Source organism: Triturus cristatus, chromosome 7 (genome assembly GCF_964204655.1).
Source record: "Triturus cristatus chromosome 7, aTriCri1.1, whole genome shotgun sequence".
Taxonomy (NCBI): Eukaryota; Metazoa; Chordata; class Amphibia; order Caudata; family Salamandridae; genus Triturus; species Triturus cristatus.
Window position 1 is genome coordinate 1,281,094,988 of NC_140590.1, and position 14,704 is coordinate 1,281,109,691.

A 14,704-nucleotide genomic window follows, 5' to 3' on the forward strand; every position below is an offset into this window, starting at 1 on the left:
GTTTGGGGGGGGGTTGTGTAGGAAGGTGGATATCTGACTATGGTTACCCCCAAATTTTTGCCTAGTGTCTAGCTGGTTTTTCGACTTAGTTGGCCTGAGATCCTGCCATTCAGGCTCTCAGGCTATCTGCTCTCTCTGTAAAATGGACTCCATGTACCCTAGGTACATACCCAATTGGTTGGATCACCCTGTCAGCCCCTGTACCAGTGTACACTAGGTACCCAGGGCATTGGTGTATCCAAGGCCTGCCAGGGGCTGAAGCATGTATTATGCCACCCCAGGCTTGGCCTAACAATCTGACACAACTGGCTGATCACTCAGCTGGGGTAAGTTGGTGTAATCACCTCTTACTTAGGTGTAGTATACCTATACCTAAACTTAAATGGGACACCTGGTAACCTATAAGTCACTCCTATGGCAGGCCTTAACAATCCTGAAGGCAGAGTGCTTGGTTCCATGTGAGATGGTGCTCTGGCATGAGCTGAGCCTGTCTGCAGTGGTCGGAACAACTTCCTTCTACTGTTTCCAGATATCGTCATACCATATACTCTTAAGTGCATTATGAACCTCGCGGTTAAATGCTATCTTTGGTTTGGCTTTATCAAAACATGTCGAGTAAGGTGTCATACGAATTGGAATACTAACCCCTCGCCAATTCTGGCGACGGGGTTAGCATTCCACCCTTCTAGAGGGACACGACATGTACAGTACCTGAAACCCGGGTAAAATCAGACATAGCCTCAGCTCCACAAAATGGATGCTGCCACCACAGACACAAGTCTGCCCTCCTGCTGCTGGGAGTCCTTCCAGCTTGGGAGGTGTGGACAAAGGGTTTCCTGCCAGGGGGGTGCGTGCACCACCCCAGACAGGATTTTGTGTATTGGTCAGGTAGGGCTTGAAAGAAACCAGACATGCCTGTGGCTCACAAGGAGCCTCGGTGCATATGCCAGTTCAAACCGGTCCTGGGGCACACCAGTCCCGGGCCTGGGGCGAGCTGGACAAAGGATTGGGGGTGTAACCACCCCCCTTCCTGGTCCCACCCATAGGGAGGGACCTAGCAGGTAGTCCGGCCCCTAGAATCCGCTTAAAGGTAGGAGCTGTGTCCTAAGACTTCAGACATCCTGGAATCAACTTGAAACTAAGAAGAAGACGGGAACTTCGACATTCTGCTGCACAGAAGACTGAAGAAAATCTCCCCTGTGGTCAGGGAGTGACCACCTTGCTAACGCAAGCACCATCCAGCGAATCACCGTCTGCTTTGCCGCCGCCTCCCGCCGGAGCCCGAGCCCAGAGACTGACAAGACCTGGACCTCCAGACCTCTCACCGCCCGATCCACAGTCCCTGAAAAGAGGAGACCCGTGGAGGCACCGAGACACGTGGAGCCAGCCATCTTGGAACGACTACGACAAGCTGACCAGTGCAACAACCGAGGCTCCCTCCAAGTTGTGCTTTGGGTCCTGAGAAGCCCAACCCTCGAGCAGCATCTGCACCAAAGGTGAGCCCTCCAGCATCTCCACGATCTGCGTGGGGCCCTTCTGCATTTTGCCACTCGACGCGCCTAACCGGTTGCTGGCCCGCTGGCTAGTGGCCATCTTGGCGACGAAATCTACGACAAACACCGCTGGTCTGGTTGCTCCAGACTGGCCCTTGCTCCCCTCCAAAGGAGCAATCCCTCTGACCTTGCTGGTCAGAACCAACAGCTTAAACTCCTTGCCTACAACAATTGCTTTTGCCAAGGCTTGTTTGCTTCGATCAAGTCGCCGACACCGCCGACAGCGAGAGCCTGCGTGGGACAGCTCGTGACTCGACTCCTGGACGTCGTCGACCTTCAGGGACCACGTGGCTGCAGAGTCAAGCTACACCTTCCTTCCTGTTTGCACCCGACATCGCCTGGTACCCACCTGGTGCCACGCTGGTCACTGGCTAGTGACTGTGAACACTGTCCCCTCTGCTTACAGGTCTTCAACATCTCCGATCCACTCTTGGATCCACTGCATCTCTTCCCGACCGACCGCCTGCAGCACTTTTGTCTACAGGCCCCACGGAACAGATAGAAGAAACCCGACGCACTTCGAGGCCTATGCACCCGCTTCCTGTGGGTGAGGTAAAGCTGGCACACCTGTGCCCATGTGTAGTAATACATCTCTAGTGCCTGTGTTCCAAATCTTAAGTTCCTAGGTCATCCGGAAGATTCCTTTTGCAGTAACTTTGTACTTTTTACGCACCCATTGAAACCTATGGGAGCCCGCGTGTGACTATTTGCTCTGCACACGCCACCCGTGGACCTCCTGGTCACTAACTGACGTTAGCTCCTTGTAGGCCCAGCGATTCTAGAGGCCCTAGGCCTTTTCCCTTTTCTGTTCGTGGTACTTATACCACTATTTTAGTATATGGTTCGAGTGGCCACCAGGGCCTATCCATATAAAGTGCAACTTCTGTGTATTCTGTGATAATCTTGTTTGACGATTTGTGCTCCTGTGCTCATAAAGAGACTAGGGGTTACTTTGAGAAATAAATACATATATATTTTGAATATATATCTGTGTGGTGTCCTTTCATTGGTATAAAAGGGGGTTACTATTGGTAAAACAGCTTGCTTAACACGCATCACGAGTTTAGCCTCAAAGACTGCTTAGCCTACGCTACCACTAGGGCAGCTAGTCCAAAAAGGTTGACTTACAACCACACCATAAGGGTTGCTTGGCATGGTACAAGGTGGTCACTAGAACTAGTGAACAGCATATACCAGGCCAACTTCTCACAATCATGGTCAGAACCAATTGTGCTCCATTATGCAGTTTGCATGGACATTGCAAACATTGAAGGCAGGGAAAGTCCCTTGGGATTACATGAATACTTCATCTTTATTCCTTCCCTTTAATTTGACTGCGAAACAGCAATTCATGTCCATGAAAGATGCTACATATTCATTGCTGCACATTGAAAAGTTAGAACCTTTGCCTTTCTCTGTTGCCGAACTGAATTCGGCCGTGTGGCTTGTACATGGGTTGATCACTCTACCGTTCCCCCTGTTTAAGTTTAGTTCGTGCATGAAACATTATGCCTTGGGCAGGTACGAACAGTTGGGTACTGCCTTCTTACATGAAGTCTGGTCGCTCCCTTTCACATACAGATGTGTGAGGGACGGCAAGGAGGTTTACTTGAAAGGTGAAGAGTGCACTTCCGCACCGGATCACTCTGTTGTGTGTAGACACATTCAATTGCATGGTGCATGTAATGTACAGGCCCCTAATTAGGCTTGCGTCCTGAAAGGGATCCCTGTCCCGGTTATAACCCCGTCTTTTATGCTGCTTGCTAACGGGAGCTATTTGCTGTTAAATAATGAAGCTTGCTGTGGGATGCTAGTGGGAATTCCCTACATCGTGACTGTATCGCAGAGAGTAATTTGCTGTAATAACGTCCTTTTCCCACCCCCGCATGGTCGGCTGGATGTCTCCATTTGGCCTTCAATTCCAACCTTGAAAGCAGAGTTCAATAAGATGAGCAGAATAAGGGCTCTTTTGTCTCAGAAAGAGGTCGCTTTGACTTCATCCCGGGAAACATTTGTCCTTCATGTAGCAAACACGCGCACTGAGGTGCAAGCGCTTTTAAATACTGATATTCCCCTTCATTTTGTGACCTTGATACAGACTATCTTTAATGCCTCTTCCACAAGTGGCACAGCTCATTTTTTTTAAATCGTGGGCTCCGGCCTCGTGACCTCTTTTCAAACTATTTTTGGAGTGATCCCGGCCTTTTTTCATTCTATTTTTTCCAGTGTCTTCGGAGGTCTCCCTTTACTTCTTGCCCTCGTAGCTGGAATACTCTTGTTGATCTGTGCCTTGCGCTATGGATGCACAACTTGCGTGGCACAACAACATGTCCCGGCTGCACCATCTTCGTAACCAGATGATTGAATTCTATGGCACCTTACCACTGGCGACTCTGAGCGTAGCCTATGGATTGTCCTTCCGGTTTGCCTACTTTACTTGTGTGCAGCCTGTCTTTCATTGCCTAGATTGTCCGTTCCAATGGGCTCTGGATTTGTGTCTGTCAAACCCGGTGTCTCCTGATCCAGATTATGATCGGCTTATGAGCCCCCTAGTGGCTCACGAGTTGGACTGTTCTGGAGTCGGGATTATGGCCTGTGCTGCAGCACATGGAGTTCTTGGTAATTGGGTCATCGGAAATGCAGCGATTGACTTCTTGACAAACAGTTATCTTGAGATACCCACTGGTTGTCCTCGCCAGGTGCTGGAGGCTCCGGTGGTTGAGGAACATGTTTGTTCTTTCCCCGTCCTGAACTGGATGGCCGATACTTTTGCAGAACGTTCCAATGATTTCCTCTTGGAAGCAGTAGCGACGTATTGTGCATAGACTTTGATGGATTGACTTTTGTACTTTCGTTCGGTCCTCAGTCCTTGATTGTTTTTTTAAGTGTGTGTGATTTTTTCGCCACCCTTCTACATTTTAACTCTTTCCATTGAAATTGTTTTTCTCATACTTTTTCACTTCTCTTATATGGACTTCTAGTTCATGCCCTTGGTTCCGTTCTATCGAACTTGAATTCTGCGTTCTTGCTAGTGCGCCCCTAGTGGTTACTGGTCCGATCATGGGGGGATGTAGTGATGATCGTTATCTACCTATGTACAACGCTAAGTTAGCATAACCGCGTTTAAATGTTAGAAAGCCACCTTGCCGCTTTTGCACACGACACTGTAGTCACATGTTATTAGAATTGAGACATGCTTACTCGACTTTGCTTCACATGAGAACTGTCTGTTGTTAACATCTTGAACAGTGAATAGCGACCTTGGTCTGTACACAGTGTAACAGAAACAGTCTGGATCGCTAGACGGTGCATGTTGTTGAGTTCAGGTTGATCGGCCCACTAGTTTAGCCATAACACGCACGCAGCTGCAAATACCTGAAAGTCGAATGCTTTTAACATTGCAGTGCTACATGTTTTCAACACATTCTGAAGAAGAGCGTTCCTAGGAGCAGAGCATAGCTGATCCTGTGATGTGAACTCTCTGAGCTGATCTATACGGTATGGGGTTCCCCATTCAAAGCCTAGAGACCTTTTATTAGTCTAATAATACTATTAGTGTGTTAGAGAAAGGAAGGTGGCCTAGAGCCACTGTCATTTTAGTATGATTGCTCCTTTCATTTTCTATGGTATTGTAACTATGCTGATGGTTTTGATTTTAATCGTTTGTCTGCTGATGTTAGCCAAACTGCTGCATATTAGGACACGAGGTTTATAAAATAAACTCTTTAAACTTTTCCCGTGTCTTTGTTTATTCTGTTGTGGACTGGTACGAGAATAATTACGAAAAGGTGTTTCTGATTCCCACCATTCCTGAGAAATATAATAAGTCGCTTGTTCTGGGTTGTCTATACATTGGGACCGCCGAGCTAAATCTCGGATAACGAATGGGACACTGATGCTGGCCGGATAGGGGTTCTGGGTTCTGAGGTGAGTTTTTGGTACACCGCAATTCACTGAGGGCCTGGGTTCCTGCGCATAGTTCTGCGCATAAGCAGAATCCCTGCAACACCAGTGTCCTAGTGTCAGTGTTGATTTACCTGTGCCATTACTGTAGTGACAGTGTCCATTTGTCAGTCCTCTGGTGGCTCTGTTCCTGTGTTAGTGTACTAGACTCAGTGCAGTTTTCTCACTGTCCCCTATGTCAATGTCGGTGCTAATGTGGTAGAGTACCACTGACACTGCTGGTACCTCTTTGTCAGTGTATCAGTGTCATTCTTGGTGCCTGTTTATCAGTTTCCTGAGGTCGGTGTGGATCCCTTTTTGTCAGTATACTAGCCTTTGTGTTCCACTTGATGTCATTATTTTAATTGTAAACTGCTTAAAATATTCTATGTTCTCTTTCAGGCACTAAGAGTAACCATGTATGAGAGATTTGATCATCTAAAAAATGGATCAGGGCCGATGAGTGTTTTAGGAAGGATATCTTGAAAATCCAAGGACCTGCTCTCTGCTGGGCCTGCTCCTTTTAACAGACAGAACACAAGCACCTTACTACTCGGAACCCTGAAAACACATCTGCGGAGTTCCTCAAGGTTCATTGATACATGAGCGCTATGGCTAACGTCATCCGTGCACACAACATCAGCATCTTCTACTAAGCCGATGACATGCCACACATACGGTTACTCTTGGACAAGACCACAACACAAGAAACAAGTTCACCGCCTGCATGACCGAAGTCCCTAACTGAATGAAACCCAAATGTCTCAAGCTCAACACCAACCAGACCATCCAGAACTCAGCCGCCAGACTCATACTCAAGCCCCCACAAAGAATCACTTCACATCTTACTTCAGGGAGATCCACTAGCTCCTGATAAACAGATGTGCTCATTTTAAACTCCTCACATGCACATCAAGGCACTATACAACTTAGGTCCCTCCAACCCGAAAAGTCGCATCTCCTTCCATAAAGCACTCAGACACTTCTGCTCCGCAGGATTCCTACTTGCACACACCCCACACATGCACAGAAACAGATCAGGAGAGCAGGCACTAACTTTTATCGCTCCTTAAGAGTGGAAAGGGCTCCCATTACCCATCAGAGCCTCCTCCTCCCTTCTTGAATTCCGCAAGTAGCTGAAGTCCTAGCTTTTCAATTAACCAACCGACCTCAGGCAGGGATAGGATTGCACACCTGCTCAGCGCCTGGACATCTTTGTGGATCACAGTGCGCTTTACAAACACACATAACAAAACTGTTGTGAAATAACGTGCTTGTTAGAGAGATACCAACTTCAAAAAAGTGAAAGACGATAAGTAAAGCTTTTATTTCATTAGTTTATACACGTATTGACTGAATACATTTATTGACATGTGGGATATGATTATACCCACATATGCTCATTTTTGTAGATGACCATGCAGAAACAGTGTAACTAACGGTTTGAATAGTGCTTCACTAAGTAGTGCAAGTCTTTAATTTAAGCTTGTATGCACAACATATTCAGAGGTGAAAGAAATATAGGTAAGACCTACATTCTTGCCAGTTGCATATAGGGGTGTAAGCATTAACATGGGTGTGATGAGCCCTTCCAGACACCACATTGGCTATAACTTTGTGGCGACCCACGCGTGCGCCTGAGTACAGACACACTAGAGGCCATCTTTGAATGGTTTTTCCAAAACGTCTACTAAAACATAAAAAAATGGGCACGCATACATGCCGGCGCATGCATGTATGACCATCCTAGAATTTTTTTAGCAGGTTTCGCAAAAGCCATACAAAAATAGACACACATCAGTTCTCATGGAATACTGCAAAACTTTATTAAAGACAGTAATCCAAGACGGCTGCTGGTGTGTGCACACACATCTGCTAGTGCGGGCAGCAATCTTTGAATGGTTTTTGTAATACAATTTTATTGAAAAACAACTAAAGTTGGCATCCAATACTTGTACACCCATGCATACTCATGGGCGTCCGTTTGAGAATCGTCTTGAAATGTAATTTACAAGCTGGACAACACATGCAGTGCCTGGCTGTGATGTGGCACACTGGAAGCAGCAATGAGGCCCAGCAGCAATGCTTGTGAAGCTGTTCAGCCCCTTGCAAAATAATGTTTCGAGGCAGAACACTGGTTCACCTGTCCTGGGTACTAAAGAGGTCTACTTTTGAAACTAATGCAAATGTTGGGCAGAGACAGTTAACCATAATTACAGTGAGGTATGAATCTTGTTAAACCTTCCAATATACCAATCCGCTCAGAATGCATTGTCTACTCTTTACTGGCTCCCAATTGAACAATGGGTGAAGTTTACGGTTCTGTGCCTGTCTTAGAGCATTCCATGCAAAAGACTAGCCCCTATTACTAGCATTATTGCAGCCATACCTACCAGGGAGCACTCTAAGGTTGACTAACGCGTGGTTCATGAGGGTTCCTCAAATTTGCAGGATGAGATGCAGAGGGCGTTCTTTCTCTTATCTTGTTCCTAAATTATTGAACTCCCTGCCAAGTAGCCTAAACCTGATGGACAATAAACTTACCTCCAAGGAAGTACCTGAAAACCTGGCTTTTTGGGATTGAACCTCTCTGCCGATCAGGATGCTCTGGTGAACGTTTGATATCAGCTAGAGTTAATGAATGTTAGCGCTAGGACACCTGTGGGCAGCCTCGCGCTGTACAAATCCCAATAGAATAGAATAGGGAAGCCAATAGCCAAGATGGACTGACCAATTGCCCAATGCTGTATGATGAGGTGGGTAGAAGCAAAATGTGAATCTCACTACAACAGACCAATGGATGAAGCGAATCAACTGAACGTATATGTATGCATTTTTTAATGATTTTAAAATAAATAAATCTAGACCAACACCAGACCGAAAAAGAGCACAACAGTAAAAGTGAACTGTTAGGGCATGTTAATATGGGGAACACTATAATTGTATTGTATTAGAAACACTGGCATCCTCGGGGGTACCTGAACAAGCAGGACACTATTACATAAAGATATGAACAAGTCTTGCAATAACATTAGACACATAAATGCAACTGTAAGAGGGTAGAAGAAAGTTGAGCTGCAGGGGCAATGACCCTGGCCACATGCAATAAGAAGAGGCCCAGTGGAAGGATGTTGCCACACCAGCTGAAGTAACATCATGGCCTACCACTTCAACAGCATACAGACTGCCTTCATGTCATTCAGAGACAACGTGAAACACCAATTCAAGGCTCTCCAGGTAGCAGCTTGGCCCTTCAATATTTTTTACGCAGCACTGGCTACAGCACCACAATTATGCAGACACAGACATGTTCACACAAATGTTTCCTGCTCCCCAAAACACACAGCCCAACCCCACCTGAGATTCTGCCTTGTTTATGTATTACAAAACAAGAATTGAAAAAAGACGTGTATTTGCAAGTCTCAGAAAGTGCATACAAAATAATCCAAATAAACATCTGAAAGCACTGCAGGTAAAACCTTCTTCGGAGATAGGACTCCCAAACTTGTCCACCTTAGGTTACCAATATTCAGGCTTCTTTTTTCTCTGCATTCTGAAGGGGCACAAATAGCCGGCCTCCACCCCAGACAGGCGACTGTAGTTCATCAGTCCCAGTGAGCATCTAGCTTGGTTGCCACTAGCTGGATGAAATGACTGTGGCTGGCATATAACTGACACTCTTTGCTTATTGCCACCCATTTTACTTTGCCAGCATCATCACCCGCTTCCAGGGGAATGTTGTCCATAACAGCACCTAAAAGGAAGAAGAGGAGAATGGGTGAAGCCTTCTCTCTCACTCTCCTTTGACTGTAATATACAGCACAAAATCATACCTCAACTACCTTTACGTTAATCGAATTGTTAGTCAGTCCTTCTAATATAAATCACACCTGAATCATATTCCGACATAATCATTGTACTCTGATATAATCACAACATTATACACCCTTCAATATATAAGGGATAAAGTACCCCCTGTTGTACATTACAAGGATATTGGAAATCACCAAGGAGTTCCATTAACGTATAGTGGAACAAGGCTGAAGGAGACATGCAATATCCTCATCATGTACAGGAGGGGGTATTTTATCCTGTAAAATACATGGTCACACCATCACCTTTCCCACAAACCACTTAAGACCTTGTTGCGTAGCTCTATAGTATGTAAGACAGAGCATGTTTGCAAACATGAAGAATAAAAATAAAACCTCAGGTACAAAATTGAACGCATCAAAACCTGTTAGATATTAGTTGCTTAAAGATATTAGAAACAGTTCAAAACAAGTCCTTTTGTTTTCTTTCAAAAAAGCTGCAGTAGCCTGGAATGTGTAGAAACATGCAGAAAGATTCTAACTTTCCTATGATTATCTACGGATCATGTTCTTCATGCTATTCACTGTAAGCCAGAACAACAGAAGAGAAGAAAGAAAAGCTACATTTTGTTTCCGTTGCTGCTTTAATTATGCTGCATGACTTGGCCTGCCTTTCACCCAGACTGCTGACAGCAGGTATTATGACGTCAGAAGTTGACTGTTATAACTTGCTATAGTTGAGTTCTGATGCCTTTTCTTTATAATCCACAAATGCGTACTTCACAGGCCACCGATTATAAATGAATTAGGGACTGGTGTTTATACAGGGAATGCAGAATCCCATGTATTATAGTTACATCCTGATTAAGTACATATGCTTACATCTGATTTTCCTATATAAGTCCACCACAAGCGCACTCTGATATAACCAGATCCATATCCTATTCTGATCCTATCTGATAAAGTGCATTTATTCTGCTTCTATAAATCGATGCCCTGTGACATAGCCAGACACTGATTCAATAGAGTTATTGCATATTGCTGTAATTATTATCACTACTTTTAAAATTGCTCAGCACATATGGAATTGAATTTAGGCCTCAGAATAATAGACAATTATCATCTTGGTGATTCTGTAAACATAGTCTTTGCTTTTCTTCCGCCTTAAACTCCTGGAAGGCCTATTGCCTTGGTAAAAATGGAAAAGGTTTTCCAAATTAAAACTGTCACTTTACTAATAGTGGGACAGTTGCAAGTGTTACATTATTTCTAATGTATGAGGCTTATATGACACCTCTCTCCTGTGATGCAGTATAATATCTATAACGTGATCTCTTGTCTTGCATAAGGTCTATAAGTTACTGTATAGCTGTGCTCACATAATTATTTACAGTTACTTTTGGAAGCGAGGCCATATCTCATATGTATGGTGTTATTAGGGAGACAAACTTCTGCCCCTATCTGAATTTGATATCTCCAACAGGGATTTGGCTACGGAGTCTATCATGTCAGTAAACTTATTATGAATTCTTATGCCACTCTTTTTGACACAGGTTGCTAGGACTAAGTGAACAGTGTAACACATCCAATCAAAATAGATACATAAGGTGTGATCCTTCGTACAAGTAATCAGTGAGCACCACCTCCATGGATGTCCAGCACACTTCTGCATATACAGCCCTGTTCTAATTGTGGGCTGTGCAGGACAGAGGCCACCTCTGCCTTGGCTCAGGTATGTCACGCTCTATATCACGCTATATCTTACTTCTCATAATGGCAGAGCTTAGCTACCAACCATTAGGGCTATATTACTTAGAAAATATAGCTATAAATATATGCCATGATTTGGTTCATCCTTTTCTCTACTTCTATTCTGATTGCCCATGTAATCATGAACTTTGCCACTATTTTAATAAGATAGTGCATTAAAAATAAAATAAATTGTAAAATTATATGTATCATTTGTGTATGTAGCAACTAGGTCCAGGAAAACTCATTAACTAACCTGTCTGGTCTCTGGTACAATCAATTATTCATGCTTTCAGGACAATGTAAATGAGGGGTTCATGGGACAGCTGTTTGCTTTCTCGACTCCACTACTGGTGGGTATACCTTCATGGGCTTGCATTTAGCTTCCATTTTAGTTCTTGTGGTAAGTTAGCCTAATTTTCTAATGGTGCTTGGTACATGTTTTTTATCACAAGAATGGCCTTACACACATTTCTTTCAGATAGACATTGATGCCCAGTAGTCTGCAAAGTTAGTTCCAGGGTCGCACAAATTCAGAACATGAGGCATTGTTTTATTTTCTGTGCTCGCCAAGAGGCAACTCTTTTGCTTCAGTGTACACAAAACACTGTTCTGCACCTTTGATACAGGCTAATTAGCTTGCTCTTATATTATATATACCATATCAGTGACAAACTTGGTGAGAGATTCACTTCTGCCAAAGTCATCACAGTACGCTGCTGAAAGACGCAGACCCACTGTCCCAGACCTTCATCCTGAGAATGAAGACAGCTGTACCCTCGGAGGAGCATCTGCCGACATACAATAGGTCATTCTAACAGGCCGTGTAGATGGGTACCAGTATGCTCTCTTTAGCATTTAGGCTAGCAACAGTAGTAGTATCATTAGTGATATTAGCAACGTTATGAACAATTACTTTGATTGAATTGTCTATATTTTTCACTATTCTAATAGTGCTTATTGCAATAATATATCTAATCTTTCTCACAATCACTGTTCATGTTTTCTTTGCAGATTACAGCTCTTCAATAAATGTTTGAAAATACAATATTGTATCTATTATTTGTGACTCTTTGAGATACATGAGTGACAAACGAAAGTGTTAGATCAGTTTCCATGATTTCCTTGGGAATCCAAGAGTCATGTTCTAGGTTACTGACAACATCCATCATCCACAAGTTTAGATACGGTCTTGTGAGCTAGCCAAATAGACCAACATTTACTGAATTTATAAGAAGACCAAGTATCTGTATTATGAAGTTGCGTTGTTCTAAATACACACTCATACTAGATTAACAGGAACGTTATAACAGTATAGAGGCCATGGGAAATATGGTGGATGTGAACGGTTTGTCACAGGCTGGGGGTGCACAACATGGGGCCCGATGACTACTAAATGCCACTTTGGACAAAAATGAAGAAAAAAAAAACACTTTACCACTAGGAAGACACATGAGTAAGACTGATTAGATTCTCCCTCTGATAAGAAAGAAGCCCCCTACTCTTCAGAGGCATTAATTAAGATTAAAAATTAAAGGATGTCCCTGATTAATAAATGAAACATGTCAGTTTCAAAAGGGTGATCAAAATAATGTGGACCAATATACAAAGGCCACTGACTGACTATTTACAGTCAATGGTTTCCCACTATGCAGCATGTGGAAGAGGTAATACTTGCTCCACACACCCAAAATACACTATGCAGATCTTTTCCGTGTGAGGAGTTTGAGGGAGTGAAAGAAGCCGTGGGTCACTTTGTGACTTGCAAATCTACTGTTTTCACACAAAGATACACAACATATCAGCAACAAGAGCTACTAATTACATACTAAGGGCATACTCAATGGTGTATTGGGGAACAGACCCATGTACTGGCACCAGAATAAGCCTACTGAAGGACACTCGTGGTCTACGTTAGCAGAGGGCACACTCTATGCTCAATGCAATATTGTCACTGTGGTGAAAATTAGAGAGATGCTCCAAGAGTTAATAGGCAGATGCTGACCGCTTGGAAAGCATATATTACAGATCAAGGGATTCACCAGAAGCACAGTAGTTCAACCCATATCTCAATGCGGTGATGGGAAAGAGTCCAAGTAAAGCCTGTAGGACCATCAACAGAAGGTGTAAACCATGCCCCAAGAAAGCATTGGATATTGACTGTGAGCCCATCCCCCCCCCATAAATGGTACTGTTTATTTAACAGTGCGGCAGTTGGGGATAGGTACTAGATAATATATATACCATTACACACCAAAATTTCTCTTTACCACTGTTGCAATTGGATTTAAAACAAAGTCAAACATGAGGGTAGGGGCTATGAGGACCTCATCCACGAGCCTTGAAGAGGCCGTGGACCTCATCCCCCAAGGCTGATGATTTACATAAGGGGAGGTGGTGTGCGTGGCACCCCTCCCCTCCTGGAGCTGATGATTGGCCCCAGGAACCACACCCCCAGGTGCCCGATACAGCTGCAGTGTCCTGGGGAGCTTTCATGATCATCTGGAACGTCTTTAGGGCCGCGTGGCCAGTACACAGCTACCCAGTTGGCTGGGGCAGGCACCAGCACTGTTGCAAGTTGCACAGCCTGTGCACTTGTGGTAAGTGTTTGCTGAAGTGATTTTGAAGTAGTAGTTGTGCTAGATGTTTAACTTTGCTGTTGTTCTACACTATTATGCTGTTATGCTAGATGGTGCACATTTAATATTGTGCAAGTATACACATGGGCTCTCTTTTATCCCCCTCTCTATGTTTCAGGGACCTTGTTTTTCCTTTGAGACCTCAAGATCCAGCAGCCTTGAGCAGGGCCATCTTGGGTGGGGTTCCTGTATAAGTGGAGCCTCACACGGAATCACACAATTGTTACTTTGGAGACAGCGGCTGAGACAGATTTCCTCCTGGACTTCTCTTGTGATTTCTGTGACAGCTTAGTAGCTCCCACGGATATGAGGACTTCACTAACAACACAATGAGAACAGCTCTATCCCAGCAGTAAGCGTGCAGTAGCGAAGCAACCTTGAGGTTTTTCTGTAATGTTACTTCAGTGAGTTTGACCCATCTGAGGCCTGAAATAACACTCAATCTCCCTAATTTCAGAATGTCTCTTGGTGTTTAATAGCTCTTGATGAACTCTGTAGTGGAGAGCTAGATAACTATTTGTATGTTCGGGGGCGCTAGTGTGCAGGCTACAAAATGGCTGTCACGCCGTGAGGGTCTGCCGGCTGGAAAGACAATCCGACATCTATCCTGCAGTTTGGGGGCCCGTCGGTGTTTACAATCAGGCGCCTGCATGCCTAAGCGTTCCCTGCTGCCGCCACATACCATACCTGATTTGCTGACATTGGTGCCTCTTGCAGCGGATTCGGGGCACTGATTGCGAGGCCTTGGGTGGACGAAAATGGCGGGCCTGCTCTGAACGGGCCGGAGTTTGCCGGCTGCTGCACCCGTGTCCTGATCGCCACCCCGTGGTGGGTGTGGAGCGGACCCCCCGTGCCCTGAAGGCGGGCCCGCTATTGCTCCCTGCAGAGGGACAGCCTGCTAGGAACTTGGAGGAGCCTGCGGCGGGTGCCGTCTACCTTCCGCAACTGCCGCTGGTGAGTGACGGCTGGCCGGGTTCTGCCCGGTAGGCGAGGGGTGGACGACAGCGGA

The 14,704-nt window shown here is 44.9% G+C and overlaps 1 protein-coding gene across 3 annotated transcripts in view; it reads right to left on the minus strand.

The window, feature by feature from the left end:
- Positions 1 to 6,803: 6,803 nt before the first annotated feature.
- NUDT9 (nudix hydrolase 9) overlaps positions 6,804 to 14,704 on the minus strand; it is a 186,688-nt gene continuing 178,787 nt past the window's right edge. For all 3 annotated transcript variants that reach the window (XM_085618835.1, XM_085618834.1, XM_085618833.1), the window contains one exon: positions 6,804 to 9,249. In XM_085618835.1, coding sequence (XP_085474961.1) covers positions 9,101 to 9,249 — 149 coding nt within the window. In that variant the 3' untranslated portion in view covers positions 6,804 to 9,100. The remainder of the gene's footprint in view (positions 9,250 to 14,704) is intronic.